Source organism: Chenopodium album, chromosome 17 (assembly GCF_948465745.1).
Source record: "Chenopodium album chromosome 17, dcCheAlbu1.1, whole genome shotgun sequence".
Lineage (NCBI taxonomy): Eukaryota > Viridiplantae > Streptophyta > Magnoliopsida > Caryophyllales > Amaranthaceae > Chenopodium > Chenopodium album.
In genome coordinates this window covers 50,244,821-50,265,201 of record NC_137850.1, presented here as the reverse complement: position 1 = coordinate 50,265,201, position 20,381 = coordinate 50,244,821, and the positions used below count along the sequence as shown (strand labels likewise).

The 20,381-nt window shown below is 41.4% G+C and overlaps 1 protein-coding gene across 1 annotated transcript; it reads left to right on the top strand.

The window, feature by feature from the left end:
• Positions 1-4,725: 4,725 nt before the first annotated feature.
• LOC145590113 (gamma-glutamyl peptidase 5-like) lies at positions 4,726-8,510 on the top strand. Its single transcript, XM_081646857.1, has 4 exons — positions 4,726-5,276; positions 7,495-7,650; positions 7,780-7,947; positions 8,067-8,510. Exons 1-4 carry the CDS (start codon positions 4,872-4,874, stop codon positions 8,169-8,171), a joined length of 834 nt encoding a protein of 277 aa, XP_081502983.1. The 5' UTR covers positions 4,726-4,871; the 3' UTR covers positions 8,172-8,510.
• The last annotated feature ends 11,871 nt before the right edge of the window (positions 8,511-20,381 follow it).

The following is a 20,381-nucleotide window of genomic DNA, read 5'->3' as shown; positions in this document are numbered from 1 at the left end:
TTATAAATTGAAGATGATGAGTTGCTTGCTCTACTAATTGACTAAATGGAGTATATATGTTTTCATTGATAAAAGAAAGCAAAGTACATAGGGTTACATGGAAATTGAAAACTTTTGAGTTGAAAGCTCCATTTTAATATAATGCTTACAAAAGCAACTCTATTACTTCATTTTTGTTGTTCTTTAGTGACTTTAATTTTATTATTTTGTCTCACAAAAAAGTTTTCAAAATGAACAAACTAACAAATAAATAAGTGTGTGTCAATTTATAAGGTAAAATAAAATAAAAAAATACTACGTATTAAAATAGTTCTCCAAAGTTGTTATCTTTCATAAAAATAAAAATTTAACATTCAATTAAATTATGGACATTACAAATAGAATATGAAGATCCGAACTTGTGATATATCAACATATGGTACATACGATCCTTCTATTTTTATCAATTAATCTTTACACAAGCCTATAGTCTTTGTCAATCTTTCATGAATACTCAGTACTATATAAATATAAAATGTCACATAATCACAATCATTAATCCTAACGATCACATTCAATAATATGCAATTATCCTACATGATTGTTCTCAATAACATGACACGTGGCTCCCATATTATGGTCATCTCTTCCAACACCATTATTTAAACGAAGAAACAGATTACTACAGAAACATAATTACCTTTTCTGATTGGCCAGTAAGTTCAAAGATTCTTTTGTTTTTAGCCTGGCCTTTTTAAACTTTGCTAAATTTAATAATTCATATGATTTATTTCGTATGACATACTGTACATTTGTTACATTATTGGCCAGCTGATCACGATAAGGTGCATTATTCTATTTTTTTTTTTTTTTTTTTTTATGTAAATCTTATGATAACGTAAAGATAATAATTTAGTATAAAGTAGACATTCAATATAAAAGCTAAGATTTTCAATCTTTATATTTGTCGATTAGATGATTTAATTGAACAAGCCAAATAGAGTTACGTGATTCATCACAATTCACAAGATTCACAACAATTCAAATTACATTGAATTAATTGAAATTTCCTCTCCTCCCTAAGAAAAGAAAGTTTTTTCCATTTTAATTTGTCGAGTTTAAATTAACTAATTTCTTGTCAAAAAATTAACTAATTTGAAAATAAGGTTATTGATTGTTGGCTATTTTGAAAGATGCATGGGCAATGTTAATAATGCATGTTACTACAAGTACAATTGCTATCTAATAACAAGGTGCACTTGTATTCAAATTAACTTGGACCGAAGGAAAAAGCTTTTTCGAATCGTGTATACAATTCACAAGCACATTGCAAGGCTTCCATGAGATTGCAATCAACCGTTAGATTGTATGATGTTTCTTTATTTATGTACGTATATTTCCTCATGATAAAATAAAGAGGATAATTTCCCCGTGATAGCAAAGAATACACTTTAATGTGTTGATTTGGGGTAGTTATAGCTCCTGAATTATAAATCTATGGGTACTTTAGTAACTTTACATGTATGATAGGTTAGTTATCAACGAGCTCAATTTATTTTCAATGAAAAAAAAAATTGATATTTTAAAATTTTAAAGATAAATGCATCTGGTACCCACACGATTTCTCCAGCTATTATAATTTTGGTTGATATTGGTGGTACGTACGTAGTAGGTGATGATTTTCAAACGAGGGTCTTGGATATACCATCATTTTGAGGCCTCAATAGCTTACTTATCAATCATATGAAAGGTACTAATGCATGTACAATCTACCCTAATAAAGTAATCCTACTGCAACAACATTAAATATTTGGGCATGAAATCACATTGATCCAAAATTATTTGGACATAAGAAATTATTTTGAAGGGAGGAAAGTTTGGATAAAGAAGGTGAGACAAACGTGGAAAATTATTAAAGGTAATTAAATACTGAAGGACCCAAAATTTATAGGTACTACTCGTAGCTAATTGGTCCCAAATATCTGCGTGCAAAATTTTTAGCTCCACTTTAATTTTTGTTAATAGCCATTTTCACCAGCTAGTAAATGGTCTGAATGGTGCAATAACGATGAAGTTATTTGCATCTTTTGTGTATGGGGTGAGTGGTCACAAATAGATCGAGTGTATGTCCATAGGTGTAGACTACGTGTTGAATCCGTTGATTTTACCAGATACTGAATAATCTGTAATCGAGACGAGTTGTATTCCAATTAATAATGTTGTTCCTATTCGAGGGTAGCTCAGCAACTAAATATCACACATTTAGTTAAGTTGAAACCACAAGTACTTTCTTATCAATACCATTTTTATCGTGAGGTCGCTACGTCCTTAAACCTATTAATTTATGCCAGGTATGTGGTGTTTAGGTCCTTGGAGCTAGCTGTAATGATTTATTTTGCAAGGCCATAAAATACATAAAGTCGGTGTTATGTGTGTATGAAGCACGTGACTAAAATGCTACTTGTAGATAAGTTAAATTAGCTTTTAGTTGCGGTAGTGTACACACTAATACACTCTATAGAAGAATGAGACATGGGAGAGTTAAATGACAAATAATGTTCTAAATCACGTGTACACAATCTCGTGATTTAAGAGGCAAAAAAAAAACGTTGTATGTTACTATGTTATCTATCCTACGTAGTACATGAAAAAGAAAATAAAAGTATACAAGAATTATGTATCATGTTCATGATGGTTATGCATTCTTAATGTTGTTTTGTTCATAATCATCTAACATAATTAATCTGTATGCCATATCAAATTTGAATCACGAAAATTTTTGGTCAAGTATCTCGAAAAACATCTTCGATTATATTAGCCTTCTAAATATTGTTCTTCATAAGAATTTATAGCTTTAAACGTATAGTAAGAGATTAATTATTTTGTTGACGGATTGAATGAAGTACGTGTAAATAATAAGTGTAGTGGCTTTATTTTACATCGTATTGTCAATTGATATTTTATCATGGAATTGCAATTAGCCAATTAGTGCATGCTTTTGAGACCAGAGTGCGTACTTTAGCTTTGGAAGCCACATTATTATTAAGTTGGCAAAGAAATGAGTCCACACAATATAGCCTACTATTCAAGAAATGAATGATCTTTGTGTCCCAATCTACTTTTCATCTATTCATCATTTTAAGGTCATTTGGCATATCAAGTTATCAACATCATTAGAATCTGTGATTATGCATATATGGTGAATATACTTGTCCCTTACGTATAATAGTATGCATACTACAGATAGAGTTTTTTTTTTTTTTTTTTTTGGTATATGATATTATATATTGGGGATTATTTTGGTTAGTTGTATTTTCCCCTAATTAGTTGTGATGATCAATTGGTGCCTCATTAGTCTAATAATAGGTTTGTATAAATTCTTTGTTGATATACACACTAGGGAAAACAACTTCTACTAAATTTTAGCGTGGTTTCAGAATCCGGCTTTATTTTAATAATATTTACAAATGTACTAGGGCCAATTGCAAACTTGAACTAACTATGTTATACATATATAATACTCCGTAGTACATTTTTGTCAATGTACATCTTATGAAATTAGATACCAATTATTGTTGAAAAAAAAAAAACACATTATATGATATATTTGATATTTTATATTTTAAATAAAAAGTATGTAATGAACATTATATGCATAGTGCAAAATTAAAGGGTGGCAATTATATTCAAACAGACGAGGTATCACAAAATTGAATATAAAAATATATGGACCATTCCACTTTACAATATCTATATACCAATGACATTTAATACAATGGTTCTCATATCAGAAAGGGATTGGTTTAATTTGAACATGCATGGTTTTGTATCTTGGACAACTCTATGTCTACATTCAATATATATTCTCATCCCTCACTACCTGGCCTATTATTAAAAAGATCTTGACTCAGTGAAGATTTTCTATAAGTATATAAAATGGCCCTCACCTTCTTTCACACCTTAATACTGTCCTACCATATTAATTACTTCATACGGAGTATATGTATCAAATAACCTAAAACATAAGGATTGGAATCTATATATATATATATATATATACCTTTAGGAAAAAAAAAATGGTTTTAAATATAGTCGTATACTATACATTATACAAAGTTAAAAAAAAAAAATCGACATCTTAAAGAAAGAAATTAAACAATAAAAACAAATTAAAACATGACGGTTGAAACTCATAGTAAACCCACTCGTGACTTGTAAGTGTCTTACATTGGAGAAAGAGAAGAGTTAATAATTAATTCCACTAGCTTTAAAAGGTAGAGTATTTACTTCTACTAACACCAATTGATTTAGTAAGAAACCCCCTTAACCTTGTTTATAAACTAAACTCTCTTCTTCGGAAAAATTAATGTAATCCATGCAATAGAACAAATATTAGAGCTCAAAAAGAATTTGATAAGATTGAGAACAACTTCTAACAATATCAAGCAATAAATCGTGGTAGGACGAGCTAGGACTAAAAGTTTTCTTTGTAACTCATATCTCTATTTTATCATACTATCAAGACACTTGTATTCATCCGGTCTTTTGTATAAGCTCGCACTATCATATTTCATAACTCCGTTAAACGTTAGTACAGAGTACAAAAAAATATAAAAAATTGAGCCCACGAAACATTAAGAAAAAAAGAATTAAAAAAAAAAAAAAAAAAATCCACCTAAGATTGATGCCAGATCATCAAGCAAATAGTCATGAAAGCCAGTTATAAAACCCCACCTCTTCTTCTCATTTCTTGCATCAAAAAAATTAACAGAGCAAAAATACTCCTAAGTTATTGAAGGGGAAACAATCATTCCCTTTCCCCTTGATCTAATCCCCCAAACATTCTAAAACTACCTTCTTTTCAATTCCCTCCTCCAAACCAAACCCAAAAAATGGTGAATCTGATTCCCAAGTCCCCAGAAAATGAACTGACAAATGATCAGTTAATAGAGGAAACAAACAAGGTATTAGGGAAAGGGAATGGGAAAAAACAGGGGAAAAGGTTTGCAGTACTATTATGTGCAGATGATTCAGAGTATGTGAAGAAGAAATACGGAGGGTATTTTGGGGTTTTCGTAAGAATGTTAGGGGAAGAAGGAGAAAAATGGGATGTTTACAGAGTAGCAGGAAATGAATTCCCTAAAGAAGAGGAATTAGGAATGTATGATGGTTTTGTTATTACTGGAAGTTGTAGTGATGCTCATTCTAATGATGTTTGGATCTGTAAACTCGTTAATCTACTCAGGAATCTCGACTCTTTGAAGAAGAAGGTTCTTGGCATCTGCTTTGGTCATCAGGTAATTTTGTTTTTAATTTTATTAATTGTCATTAATAATTAATTAATTTGTTTGTTTTTCGAGATATGGTCAGAATCATGCTGTTGATGTGTTGATACCTTAATTAGAGGGATGTGTCCCCTACAAATAGTAAAAACTTTTAAATTTTTTTTTTTTTTTTTTCCGTTAATGCGGAACTAATCATGTGATTATTTATAACGTGACTATTCATTTCGAATAAAAAGAGTAATTTTTCTCTTTGTTTTTCAGTGCATTGTCTAATTTGTTGAGTTAATTAACAAGTTTAGCTAGAAAGAGCTAGACGTGCGATGAATATACTTAAATTCGATTGATACTATAAAATAAGAGTATTAAAAGGCGATATACAATACTGCCAAAAAAATTACATCATTTCAATTTGGATTGAAGCATGTATACAGCATAAAATTTTGTCATGTAAAAAATAAATTTTGTGTCATTAGACAAATTTTAATGATTTTCTTGCTGAAAAATGGGCAAGTTGAGGCATAATACCTAACCATGTTGAATATGAGTGGATTCTATACGTTACATTGTACTATACGGAATTGAAAGTAGCAAGGCTTGCAAAAGTTACTCGTAATACATTCCTTTATTTTAAAGGAGTCTTTCACATTATTTTTTAGGCTACTCCACTAAATAAGGCCGAAATTTATCCATTATTATTACGATAGTTTACCATTTTGCCCCTTCGATTATTCATCTTCTTCTCCCTCCCTTCCTTCTGTAAGATATTCGCTGAAGGACCACGAAACTCTGCTATACTCGTGGTCCAGTAATCGTACAAGCTGACGAGTTGTTAGGGTAAATTGGAGCCTCAATATTACTACATATATTGTATGAAATTGATCTACCACTTTCCTTATTGCGTAATAACGTATTAGTTCCTCTATCTATTAATTAAGTGGTAGTACATCATTTTGAAAAGTGTTCTTAACTTATTTATTAATTTACAAAGTACACACGTATAGTATGTGTTTAGTTCCAAAAAAGGCTAAATTAAATAGTTTTAGATTCTTAAGTCTTGCATTGTTAGTATGATGAGTAGCTTCTAGTGTACCAATTATTATGAATTGATAAGCTTTATTTCACGAGTTCTACTTAATATTACAAATCATATAATAAGAGGGAGAAAAAAAATCAAGTGGACCTTTCCAACGAAGTCCTATATAATTTTTTAATTGTTGATAATTTGATATTAGTGGTGTAGAATTTGTAGCATGAAACATGAGTTAATTAAACAAGTCACTTTCTAATATTGTAGGGTTAGCAAAATCTCTATCTATTTTACTGGCTCCTATGTACTTGTTTTTTGTTTTTTTTTAGTCACAAATATGATAACATATATCTATGGCATTTTAAATTTTTCATATTTTTTTAGAAAAAAATCTCATGCAATTAGTACATACAAAATGTACATTACAATATAATTATCAACAAATTGGAGTATTAATAATATATTTATTGTTTATTTATAGGGATAGCTAATTATAAAAATAAATTAAAATAAATAAATAAAATTATAACTTTGGGGTATAAAATGTGAATCTAATTCAAACTCATGTCGGCAAATTACTAGATCTTGTAATTTGACTTGCACTATTAAAATAGTAATGTTAAATGCTTTTTAATTGCTTACTTGTTCTTAATTAATTTTAGGAATGTTGCCAGATACTAGTGGGCCCACTTGCTTTCTATGAGCATTTAGGCCATTTTAGAACAAAAAAATTATGGGCTACTTGCTGGTTTTCAAACCCTAATACAGTAGGAGAGGAAGATTGGCACTCATATTTTTATATAATACCTCTGTTTGTGTATCATTCCTTTTTCACTACCAGTTCAATTATTATTGTAGTATATTATGAACGATAAACATAAAAAAGTAAACATAGTATTTGTTTGATAGAGAAGATGTTTATGTGCGAGTTTAAAATTTTCTCTACTGGTATAGACAATGGAGTATGAAGCATACAACTTTTAAGTTTGTTGAAATGACATTACTTTTACGAGTATAGAGTAAGATATGTCATAAACGATAAGCACATTAGAGGAAAGAAAACGAATGCAATTTTTTTAAATCGTCATCTTGTTTGGTTCATAATACATTCTCAGTTATACTACGTAACACGTTTTCATGTAATTATTCCAACACTGTTACTATACTTATGTAGCAAACACTTGTTGCTTCTTGTTTGAGCAGATATTGGGCCGAGCATTGGGAGGGAAGATTGGGCGGGCTAGTTCGGGCTGGGACATTGGGCTTAGAACAATTAAGTTCTCATCTTCATCAAATAAACTCACCTCAACTCTCAAAATTCCTTCTACGCTCAACATAATCGAATGTCACCAAGATGAGGTTAGTACTTATTTGTAGTAATTAAGGAAAAAATATACTAATTGCTATTAATTAACACGTCAGTATTATATCAATCTTACATACATTTTCTAAAGTATTTCATAATTTTTGTTAAAAAAAAAAAAAAAGGTGTTAGAACTTCCTCCCAAGGTTGAAGTGATAGGTCGGTCCAACAAAACTTCAATTGAGATGTTTAGATATGGTGATCATATGATGGGCATTCAAGGTCATCCCGAGTACAACACGGACATTCTTCTACACCTAATCGATCGCCTTCTACAAAAGAATTTTATCGTGGTATGTTATCGACATTTTACTAGTACTTCTTCGTCTCATAATAATAATCTTAAGCATTGATAATAACCACGAGTTTATGGTATAATGGTAGCTAATTATTGAATGTGATTGGCACGCAGGATGCTTATGCTAATGAGCTGAGGGCTAAGTTTATGGAGTCGCGTGATCCGGACAAGGAAGCATGGAAAAAGCTTTGTGTCAATTTTCTCAAGGGAAGATTGTGATGGTAATTAAGCCATGATTAAGGCTCTACATTCATGTCGTAGCAAAAATGAAAAATTAAATAAATTAGTGAGGGAGGATCGAATTTGTAGATGTATATATTTGATGTTATGAACTACGTACGTACTTGATTACTACTTGTAACAAGTATGAATTAGTTTCGAGGAATTAAATGAGGCCAGGATTACCAACTTACCATTAGGTATCACATGTTATTTAGGGAGTTTTCTCTGATTCATGAATGTAAAATCAAAAATTATTTTGGAAAACTTGCCTATGGAATTTCTAGACTCTTAGCTTGTCGCCACAAACGCGTTAGCAATATATGATGGTTTCTCGGATTCTTACTGTGCTCTTTAATTCTCAACTTCACAGCTGTTTGGGTCCAATTTAGTCCAATTGGGCCAAGTCATTAAATGATCCAATTAAAAGCCCAAGGTCAAGGTTCAACTCTCCAAATAATGCTAAAGTCAAGATCAGTCCACAAGGCAAGTCAATTGGGCCCAAGCCCACTTCTCCCATATATGCCAAGGTATAAAAGCCATCAATATTACATTTGTAAACAACACACAAAGCCTCAAGCAATTAATTTTCTTGCATAGCTTTCTCTCTCTACACACTGTACTAACTTTAGCATCGGAGGGGCCTTCCTCGGCAACACCCCCGAGGCTAGTTTACGTGTGTTCGCTGTGCAGGAAACCCTCGGTCCATTATCACTTGGATCGAGCCCAGTCTTCACCACCTCATTGGACCTTCGGCCAGGTCCCATTGTTTTTACCCGAAACAATTTGGCGCCGTCTGTGGGGAAGACTTCTAAAAAAAAATCTTTAAGCCAACTCCAATCGTTCTACCTCAATCTTAGTTCCAATGGCTAAGAATCGCAAGAACAAAAACGACGGGGCTTCTCCTCCGAGAAAGCGCCGAAAGTCACTAGGAGGGGGTCCCTCGGAACGCCCCACTCCTAGTCTAACTCCTCCTCGGGATAGGAGCCCCTCCGCGGGACCCGACTCTCATGAGGAGCCAAGGGAGAGATCCGAATCTCCTATCATCCAGTCCAGTCATCCGCCGAGCCCGCCTCGGTTAAATGAGGACGGCTGGTCCAGTCAAAGGACTCAATCTCGTGCCCGGAGCCAATCTCGGAGCATTCGCACCAACTCTCGCTCTCAGCCGAGGACACCCTTGACGGGACCCAACTCGGAAGAGGTAGTGAGAGCCCTAGCGGTCCTCATGGAAGCCATGAAGGCTCAAAACGTGCCACCTCCACGCGGCCGAACCCCCCCGCAAACCAGGAACCAGCGGAGGTGCCTCGGCCAGGAGGGGGGAAACTCTCCTCTTTTAAGGAGCTTGGCGAATGGGAAGAGGATACTTGGAGAACCGAGAGGGAGAAAAACAGGAACTCTCATTTCTTCAGGGATTCCTCCCTTCAGCTCGCCACGAGCCGAACCCATAAAAGCAGCAGTTCTGCCTCTCGGACAGAAACTGCTCGCCGAAGCATTCACGACCGGCTCGGCGATAGGGAGCGGAGTGTGCACAGTCGCCTCTCCTACCCTACAGCCGAGGCCCAGACCTCCCAGCCCGGGACGAAAACCACTTCTACCTCTCTGAGAGGGCGGAGCGCGGTCCCTTCGGCTGGGAATAAGGGCAAAGCCGTGATGCTGCCCTCCAGTTCTCCATTCGAGCAATGGATATTGGAGTCCCATGTGCCGACGGTCAAAATCCCGTCGCACATTACCTATGATGGAACTTCGGATCCGAAGGACCATGTCGCCTCGTACGAGGCTCATATGCATCTTTGCCCCAGGTCCGAAGCAACTTGGTGCAAATATTTCCCAACCACTCTCAAGGGGGTCGCGCAAGCGTGGATCTCCAAGGGAGTAAAAGAGGGCTCAATTACCGGGTGGGACGATCTGTCCTCCAAGTTCAAGAGCAAGTTTTCCACGGCTAATCGCCGGGAAAAGACTACTGCCGAGCTCATGGGCCTGCAGCAAGGTGAGGCCGAGAGCCTCCGAGACTACCTGACCCGCTTCAGCAATGAGTCATCTAGCATTTCTCAACTGGACCAAGGGCTGGCAGTCTTCGCCCTTCAGCACGGTCTCAGAACTGGACCATTCTCAGACTTCATGGTCATGAATTCACCTCAGACCTTGGAGGAGGCATTGAGTGCCTCGGACAAGTTCATCCGAGCTGAGGAGTGGAACAAAGCAAAAACCCAACCCCAATCTGGGGGAGGGAAACAAAAACAAGCACCCTCGTCTGAAGGCCAAGGCCAGAAGGCAAAGGGAAAGGCGAAAGCCTCGGAACAATCTTCGGCCAACGAGTCGAAGAAGGAAAAATCTGCTCCTTTCCAGGGCAGATACGAATCTTACACTCCGCTCTCCCTTCCGCGCGCTAAGATCTACAGTGTAACGAAGGAGGAGCAGAGTTACAGAAAGCCGAGACCGCTCCCAGAGTGGTATCAGCGCAAAAATAAAAACCAGTGGTGCGAGTTCCACGAATCACCGGGACACAACACTGAAGAATGTATCCAGCTGAAGGACCAAATCGAGGATATGGTCCGGAAAGGGTACTTGAAAAAATATATCGCGGATCACCGCGAGAAAAAAGAGGCCGAGAAGCTTCAGAAAGACTCTCGGCAAGAAATTGACTTCCCCCGAAAGAACAGCAAAACTGCGGAAGGAAAATTCCCTCCAATCCATGTTATCTCGGGAGGAGCATGCTCTCGGAGGGAGCACAAACGTCATCTCAGGGCTCTGACCCATCAGGTGAATCATGCTGATATACAGCCGCCCCAGTCACTGGTGCCGAACATGACGTTCACAGCCGCTGACTGTCGGGGGGTGACGTACCCTCACGAGGACCCGTTGGTGATAATCGCCACGGTGGCCAACCACGACGTCAGCAAAGTCTTAATTGACGGTGGTAGCGGGGCAAATATTTTGTTCCGAAAGGCCTACAATCAAATCAAGCTGAAGCCCAAGCACCTCACGCCGGTATCCTACCCAGTATCCGGATTCAATGGGGCTTCAACTTATCCTGATGGGAAGGTCCTACTTCCTGTCACCATCGGCTGCGACGAAGCAGCTAGGAATGTCATGACCGAATTTTTGGTCATTGATACTCCTTCAGTGTACAACGTGATTTTGGGGAGACCCATAATTCACGAGATCCAAGGGGTTGTCTCAACTTATCATTAGCTGATGATATACGTTTCAGACACCGGCTTCCCCGAAAGGATCCAGGGCAGCCAAAAGGAGGCCCGAAGATGCAACTACCTCAAGCCATCCACTAGTCGCCCAGAGAACGACGACGAGGATGAGGAGGAGAAAGAAAAAGAAAAAGAGCTGAACACGAAGAAGCCGAAAGGCCTAAGTGCTTCAGCGCAAGGTTCTGTACCCAAAGAAAAAAGGTCAGAGAAAGAGAAGGCAAGCTCTTCATCTGAGCCGAAAGACTCAGGGAGCCAGCCGAAGAAAAAGAAGTCTGGGACGCCTGCTGATATAGACAGCAGGCCGGATTGTGAAGAATCCAGTCCATCAGCAATGGACACGGATCATCAGACTGAAACGGTCGAACTGACCGAAGGAGATGCTGAGAAATGTGTAACAATCGGGATGGACCTTGATCCGAACACCCGTTGTGAACTTATTCAACTCCTTCGGGACAACAGAGATGTGTTTGCTTTCTCGGTAGCTGATATGCCCGGGATAAGTCCAGACCTCATCTCCCATAGGCTTAACGTCGACCCAACGTGTCGGCCAGTTAAGCAAAAGAAGCGGAATTACTCCGCAAGTAAGAACCGGGACATCGCAGCCGAGGTCAAAAAATTGCTGGACGCAGGTTTTATCGAACCTTGTCATTATCCAGAATGGCTGGCCAATGTGGTGATGGTTCAGAAGTCCAATGGTACCTGGAGAATGTGCGTTGACTTCACGGACTTAAATAAGGCTTGTCCGAAGGATTTCTATCCCTTGCCGAGAATCGATCAGCTAGTCGACTCGACGAGCGGTCACGCCTTGCTTAGTTTCATGGACGCGTTCTCGGGGTATCATCAGATCTTCATGCACCCCGACGACCGAGCAAAGACGGCATTCGTCACGAACGCCGGGGTGTACAATTACAAAATGATGCCCTTCGGATTGAAAAATGCGGGGGCAACATATCAAAGGCTGGTGGATCAGGTTTTTGCCGATCAAAAAGGCCGAAACATGGAAGTCTACGTTGACGATTCAATCGTCAAAAGCAAGAAATCTGAGGACCATGTTAGGGACCTGGCTGAAACCTTCGCCACCTTAAGAAAACACCAAATGAAGCTGAATCCGAAGAAGTGTGTCTTCGGGGTGAAGTCAGGGAAATTCCTTGGATTCATGGTCAGCAAGAGGGGGATTGATGCCAATCCCTCCAAAGTCAAGGCAGCTCTAGATCTTCCTGAGCCGAAAACAAAAAGGGACGTTCAGCGGCTCACCGGAAGAATGGCAGCCCTCTCGAGGTTCATTTCAAGAGCTTCGGACAAGGGGTTACCCTTCTTCAAAGCCCTGAAACTTCCAAAAACAAAGGAGCTCATTTGGAAAGAAGAGCAAAAAGAGGCCCTCAAGCAGCTTCGGGAGCACCTGGCTCAGCTCCCAACTCTGGCTAGTCCTGTGGAGGGGGAAACTTTATATCTGTACGTGGCTGTTAGCCCGGCCACCATCAGTGCAGTGCTGCTGAGGGAAGAAAATAAAATTCAGCAGCCGATCTATTTCGTCAGTCACACTCTGACAGATGCCGAGACTCGTTACCCTCTACTCGAGAAAATTGCCTTTGCAGTAGTGGTAGCCGCTCGGAAGTTGAGACCCTATTTTGATTGCCATCAGATAGTGGTTTTCACTGATCAGCCGCTGGAAAAAGTTCTCGGCAAAGTGGAAAAATCAGGTAGGCTGGCCAAGTGGGCCTTTGAGCTCACTGAATTCAGCATCAGCTACCAGCCGAGAGCAGTCATCAAGGCTCAAGCTCTAGCGGACTTCCTGGCCGAATGCTCGTACTAGGAGACGTTAGACGATGAAAGGAAAACCTGGACCGTGTTTACGGATGGATCCTCCACCGTAAATGGTTCGGGGGCAGGGGTAGTGATAACCTCTCCAGAAGGCAAATCCTTCGAGTATGCACTAAAATTTTCTTTCAAGGCCTCGAACAACGAAGCTGAATACGAGGCGGCAATTGCAGGCTTAGAATTGTGCATCTCTCTGGAAGCCGAGCATGTCTGTCTGAAAACAGACTCTCAGCTAGTTGCATATCAGATCGGTGGCAGTTACGAGGCCAAAGAGCCCTCCATGATAAATTATCTTGCCAAAATCAAATCAGTTATTGCAAAGCTGAGAACCTTTGAAGTGCAGCTGATCCCAAGGGGTCAGAATGCTCAAGCCGATGCACTCTCCAAACTTGCCAGTTCAACTCTAACCGAGCTGAACAGATCCGTATATGTGGAGGTGCGCCGAGAAAGAAGTGTCGACGAAGCACCCGAAGTGTGTTGCGCCGACCCAGAGCTCAGCTGGATGGACCCCATCCTAGCTTTCAAACTCCGGGGAGAAATTCCCGAAGACAAAATTCTGGCTTCCAAGCTGAAGAGAACCAGCTCAAGGTTCGTCATCTTCAGAGGAGAGCTTTTGAAAAAATCTTTCTCAGCCCCATTGCTGAAATGCGTGGGACCAACAGATGCAGATTACATCCTTCGGGAAATTCACCTCGGCATCTGTGGAAACCACGTTGGGGGAAGGACCCTAGCCCATAAGGCATTGAGGGCCGGATATTACTGGCCCACCATGGTCTCTGACGCCAAGGAGCTGGTCAGGAAGTGCGAGAAATGTCAAAAATTCGCACCAGTCATCCATCAGCTAGCTAGAAACCTTCAGCCGATCCTAAATCCGCTTCCATTTGCCCAATGGGGGCTGGATATTCTGGGGCCATTTCCAGATGCACCCTACCAAAAAAGGTGGTTAATAGTCGGCATCGACTATTTCAGCAAATGGATTGAGGCTTAAGCAGCCTCGAATATCACAGAGCAAACTGTCAGGAAATTTATCTGGCAGAATATTATTACTCGCTTTGGTATTCCGAGGGTTTTTGTCTTTGATCATGGAAGGCAATTTGATAATCTACCGCTGAGGCGGTACACAGATCAGTTCGGCATCAAACTGGCATATTCAGCAGTGTGTCATCCACAAAGTAATGGCCAAGCCGAAGCTGCAAATAAACAAATCCTCAACGCCTTGAAAAAAAGGGTTGAAGACCAAAAGTCCAAGTGGATAGAGGAGCTTCCAGGAACCCTCTGGTCACTTCGGACAACTGAAAAAGAGGCAACGGGCCATTCACCTTTCGAATTGGTGTACGGTGCCGAAGCCGTCCTTCCAGTGGAAATCGGTTCTGAAAGTTTAAGAGTGCACCACTTCTCGGCTGAGAACGAGCAACTTATGAAGGAATCCCTTGATTTCCTCGACGAAGTGAGAGACTCAGCCCGAGACAGAATGGCTGCTTACAAGCAGAGAATCAACAAATTTTACAACCGAAGGGTCCATGCAAGGCCTCTCAAAATCGGAGACCTTGTCCTTCGAAATGCTGCTGCAGTTCAGAAAGGCCGAATCCATGGGAAACTCTCAGCTGCATGGGAGGGACCTTACGAAATTCATGATGAGCTTCAGCCAGGGACATACAGACTGCGTCAGTTAGATGGAACTGAGCTGAAAAATCACTGGAATGCTGATGTACTAAAAAAGTACCATGTGTAAACCCATCGGGGCAGAACAATCTTTGTAAGTACATTTTGAATTATTAATGAAAGGCCTCAGAGCCACCATTTCTATGAAATTTTGCAACTTTTTATTCTTTCAAGTTTTCTTCATTCTATCTACTCTTTAAGGGTTTTTATTCAGCCTCGTCTGAAACCTTCGCCTTCGGGTAACTGGGTTTCAGATTGCTGACAAACCCGTCTTTTCAAAGAACTCTGGTCTTTCAGCTGAAGCTAAAACTTCAGCAAGACTTGTTCTCCAAAGACATGAGTCCATGGACAAGTCTGGGATATTGCCTTAACTGAGCCTCGTATCCCAGAGAGCCATTATTTGAAACATTGCCTTCAGTTGGCCCTGTGTTTCAGATATCCATTTCTAAAGATAGAGAGAAAACCAAGGATTACGGCAACTATTATAAAATATCTATTCAGCCTCGTCTGAAACCTTCGCCTACGGGTAACTGGGTTTCAGATTGCTGACGAATTCGCCTTTCAAAGAGCTCAGGTCTTTCAGCTGAGGTTAAATTTCAGCAAGACTTGTTCTCCAAAGGCCTAAATCTGCGGACAAGTCTGGAATATTGCCTTAACTGAGCCTCGTATCCCAGAAAACCATTATCCGAAACATTGCCTTCAGTTGGCCTTGTGTTTCAGATACCCGTTTTAAAAGCTAGACAGAAATCCAATTCAGTAATCCAAAGGCCTGAGTCTTCAGATTACTGAGGGAGGCAGGAAGCACTGTCAGCGCAAGTTTATCTTCCAGCAGTATTCTTCAAGCTGAGAGCTTTGTACTTAGCAAGTTTTTGAGAAAAAAGTAAAGCATTCAAAATAAGGCAAAGTAGTTGAAGAAAAATGCATCAGATAAAAATCAAAGGCTCAGAAAATGAGCTACAGAATTCAGGATTGTTTAGGACATAACGAAATATCGGCAGCCGCCCACAAGCGGAAAAATACAGCTGCCGAAGTACAATACAAAAACAAATAAAGCAGTTTGTACATCAAGGCAAGCTGAAGCAAAAAACAAGGCAAAACAATTTTTTCAGAAGCGGCAAGTCTAAAATTGAGCGCATGATGAACCGCAAGATTCTGAAGACGACTGCCCGAGTTCCTATGCTTCAGCCCGAGGATCAGACTGATCAGCAATGCTGGCTTCAGCTCCAGCAGCAGATGAAGCAGGCTGTGCACCCTGCTGAGCTTCCTTTCTCTCTTCCTCTTCCTCAGCTTCCTCAGCTGCGAGAATCTCAGCTTCGGCTTGGGTTGGGAACTTCATATGAGGATCTTCTGGATCCTGGCCCCATTCAGCACACTTGGACCAGTCCAGATTCGGCTCAGCATGGAGACAAAGTCTTCGACATACTCTGAACCCGTTCTTAAATCCCATTTCGTACTCCTCTTGAGTATAAATAAGGGTCTTGAGCAGGGCTTCAGCATCTGCTAGCTTCTTTTGTACCTCCTCCAAGTTTTTCTTGGATTGATTTAGCTCCTCAGCGAGCTTGGAAGAGGCACCCTTCTGCTTGTTCAGCTCTTGCTGAACCTCTGAAGCTTCAGCCTTCAGTTGAGTCAGCTCGTCATTTTTGACCCTTCGCTGATCCTCAGCCTCTCTCAGCTTCGGCAGCAGCAACAACCTCTGAGAGTTGGACGTTTTGGGCTTGGAGCTGTTCTTCAGCAGCCATCCTACTGGCTTCTGAAGCTTCCAATTTCTGCTGCACCTCAGCCTGTGCAATAGCTCCATCCTTGATTCGGCTTTCGATGGCAGCCTTGAATTTGGTAACGTCCACTCCCATGTGATCTCGGAGAAAGTTCTCCCCTTCTATTAGTGGGCGGAAAACCTCCCTCTCCATAGCAGTGCAGAAGGTCTGGAGGGCTTCAGCAGCCTTCTTTTCGTATTCCTCCCCTTCCCTCTGCTTTTCTTCAGCTGCTGCCTGCCTCATCTGAGCAAGCTTTAGCTCTTCAACAGCCACCTTCTGGGCATGCTCGGGCTCGTCCACCCTATCTTGTAGGGTGTCTATAAGCTCTACAGTGAGAGTCTGATTGTGCACAAACTGAAAGCAGAGGCACAACTCAGTTAAAAAAAAAAAACATAATAACTTGGAGCTGAAGAGCTAAACAGAAAAATAGAAACAAGAGTAAGGATTTACCTGCATCATCAGCAGTTGATTCGTCCTTACAGGATCTGGGACAGATCTGCTGGATTCACCCATCCCAGCAGTGGCCTTCAGCGACCAGGCCCTTGCCCTGTCTACTTCGGACATACCAGCAAAACTGCCGAAGTAGGCTTCTGCACCTTCTCGGTTCTGGCCCCATATGACGTCCCAGATATGATCTGGAATTGGAATTCGGGAGGCCGAGAACCCCATCTCTCCAGAGTGCAGCGTCTGGAAGGAGGGGAAGGAAGACTCAGGAGCTTCATGAACCCTTTGGGGTTCAACTTCTTCTTCTTCAGCAGTCTTCTCTTCCTCCTCAGCAGAGCCGATGACAATGACCTCTGCTTCCTCTTCGGGGTTGAGAACGAAAGCCTCAACCTCTCTAGCAATATCAGCTGAGAAACCCTCAGCAGCGGGCTTCTCAGCACTCTCAGCATTGTGCCCTTCGGCACCATCTGCCATTCCCTCGGCTGGGACCCCTCCCTTGGGATCGGGAGTCTTTTGGTCCACCTCCATCTCAGGAGGTGGGGAAGGGGTCTTCGGTGGAGATTGTGGTGGTGGTGGGGGAACCCTCGGCAATTCGCCGCCTTCTCCAGGCTCTCTGATGCTGATGCCGGCTGGCCTCGGCCCCATTTGGAAGTCATGAGGACCGATGATGGCCATCCGTCTCCTCCTTTTCTGAAGGGGCTGTTCGTCCATATCCGATTCTTCGGAGTCTTCCTGGATCTGATCTTCAGGACGAGCAGGGGCTTTTCCTTCTCTATGTCTTTTGCTCCCTTCAGACTGCAAAAAACAGGGGGGGCAGGAAGAGCGTGAGTAAAAAAAAAAAAAAAAAAAAGAAAAGAAGAAAAGAGATTTCAAAGCAAAAAAGTTAAGTGTTACTCACCGAGGTCTCCAGCAAAGCCTCGTCCTCTTCTTCAGCCGCCCTCGCTGCCGCTTTTTCTTCAGCAGCCCTGGAGGACCCTTCTCCTCCTTCACAAGCTTCAATAGCCCGTGCAACCTCCTCGGCTGTACGGGCAGCTTCAAGCTCCTCAGCTAGCAGTTGAAGCCAAGGATCTCTCTTCTTCCACCAAGGCTTATGCCTCTGATAGAGGGCAACAGCCTCGATTTGGAGATGATGCGGATCTAGATGGACCTCCCTATGCTTTGAATCGGTGATAGCAGGGGCCCGATCGATAATAAGTCTCTCTTGGTTGACGCCGAGACGATTGTAGTCGATGCCGACGTTTGTCTCGTTCCGCTCTGAGCATAAGAAAAGAACAAAGGTCAGTTCAGCAAAAGAAAAATGCTGGATCGGCTCAGCAGGAAAGTGCAAAAACAAAATTCTTGCTAAGAATAGATAATAAAGGCCTCGGCCCCAGCCGAAAAAACTTACCATCCCTGAACTTTCGGCTGAGGCCGACAGCTGCTAACATGTGCTCTTGGAAAATATAGTGGTTATCCGGGAGCCAAGTCTCCGGGATATACTTCATTCGGCCTCCAGCACCCCCAGGGTTCAGCATTCGGCCGAAGATATTCTGCTGGTTAAGGTGCAGATCTGGGCCTCTATCTTCGGGAGGACCCAGGCTTCCCATTTCAGGGTCAGGCTCAGATAGATACCTGGGAGCGCTGAAGACGTAAGGATGGGCAGGATCTGTGGGCGCCCTAACCCAGATCCATTGACCCCTCCATTCCTTATCTGAGGAATCATTCGGCCACATGGTTAAATACTGAGGCCGAGACTCAATTCGGTACCACCCAGGACCATGATTACCGTGCCCACTTTGAATGTTTGGCATTAGCCGATGAAGCTTTTTGAAGCAGTGGAGGTTCGGTACATATCTGAAAAACTTGCAGACCCACAAGTACGTCATCACCCTTCGGATGCTGACGGGAGTTAGCTGGCACAGGGAGACCCTGTAGTGGATCAGTAAGTCTCGGACAAATGTGTCCAGAGGAAACCTCAGCCCATACTGAAGCTGTCTTGTGTACACCCCCACATACCCCGGGGGTGGACGATGGATTCTATCAGACGCAACGGGCATTCTGCACCAATACCCATCAGCTTCCATTATACCGTAGTGCAGCTCTATTTGTTCAGCAAACCGATACACCTCGGCGTGCTGTACCCACCAATGGTAGGGACGGTTCTTTATCATGGCTGAAGCTACTTCGGCGTCCTGCCACTCCTGAAATCCAGGAAGGACATCCCAAAGTTGAGCGGGAACTACCTCGTCCTGCCCAGAGATGCTCGGCTCCTCCGTTTCTTCAGGAGGCACCGACGAAATTGGGGTCGCCCTAATCCCTTCAGCAGGGTCAGACCCCACTCCCTGTCCGTTCCAGGTCCCAATCCTATTCCTGGGATCGGGGAACTGCCTTGCTCTTCTTGGAGCACGGGCTCTACCTCTAACTCCTCTCGCCATTGTCGGTTTTTCGAAGAAAAAGTCGAAAGAAAAGGGGGAAGGAGTTCAAATTCGAAAAAAATCAAACAAAAATCAGAGGAAATTACCTTTATCTGAAGCGGAATTCGCCGATCTACAAGTTCGGAATAACGAATTTCGGCTTCTAAGCTTATTTCTCGGGGATTCAGCGAAGTTTTGATACGGATTCAGGGATTCTTTTGCGGGGTTCAATCTCGTGTGGGTGAAGAAATGAGGAAAGAGTGCGTCCCTTTTTGGTTTTATTTCCAGAAAATGGGAATTTTAGGGGTTCACGCTTAAATTTGCTCTTAAATTCCCCATTAAGTAACCGTTAAACACGTTTGCCCTTAATTAATGGTTAACTACCCATTATCCGTCCAACTTCCACAAATTATCCACCCAACAGCCGTTATCTCACTAATGGCAGTTTAAATTTAAATCTTTTTGGATTAATTAAATCATTTACTTCCCTCCTTTTTTCTGGTTAATTAAACCCGACCCGTCATTCTTCCAAATCGGGTCTGGGGGGCAAGTTGTTTGGGTCCAATTTAGTCCAATTGGGCCAAGTCATTAAATGATCCAATTAAAAGCCCAAGGTCAAGGTTCAACTCTCCAAATAATGCTAAAGTCAAGATCAGTCCACAAGGCAAGTCAATTGGGCCCAAGCCCACTTCTCCCATATATGCCAAGGTATAAAAGCCATCAATATTACATTTGTAAACAACACACAAAGCCTCAAGCAATTAATTTTCTTGCATAGCTTTCTCTCTCTACACACTGTACTAACTTTAGCATCGGAGGGGCCTTCCTCGGCAACACCCCCGAGGCTAGTTTACGTGTGTTCGCTGTGCAGGAAACCCTCGGTCCATTATCACTTGGATCGAGCCCAGTCTTCACCACCTCATTGGACCTTCGGCC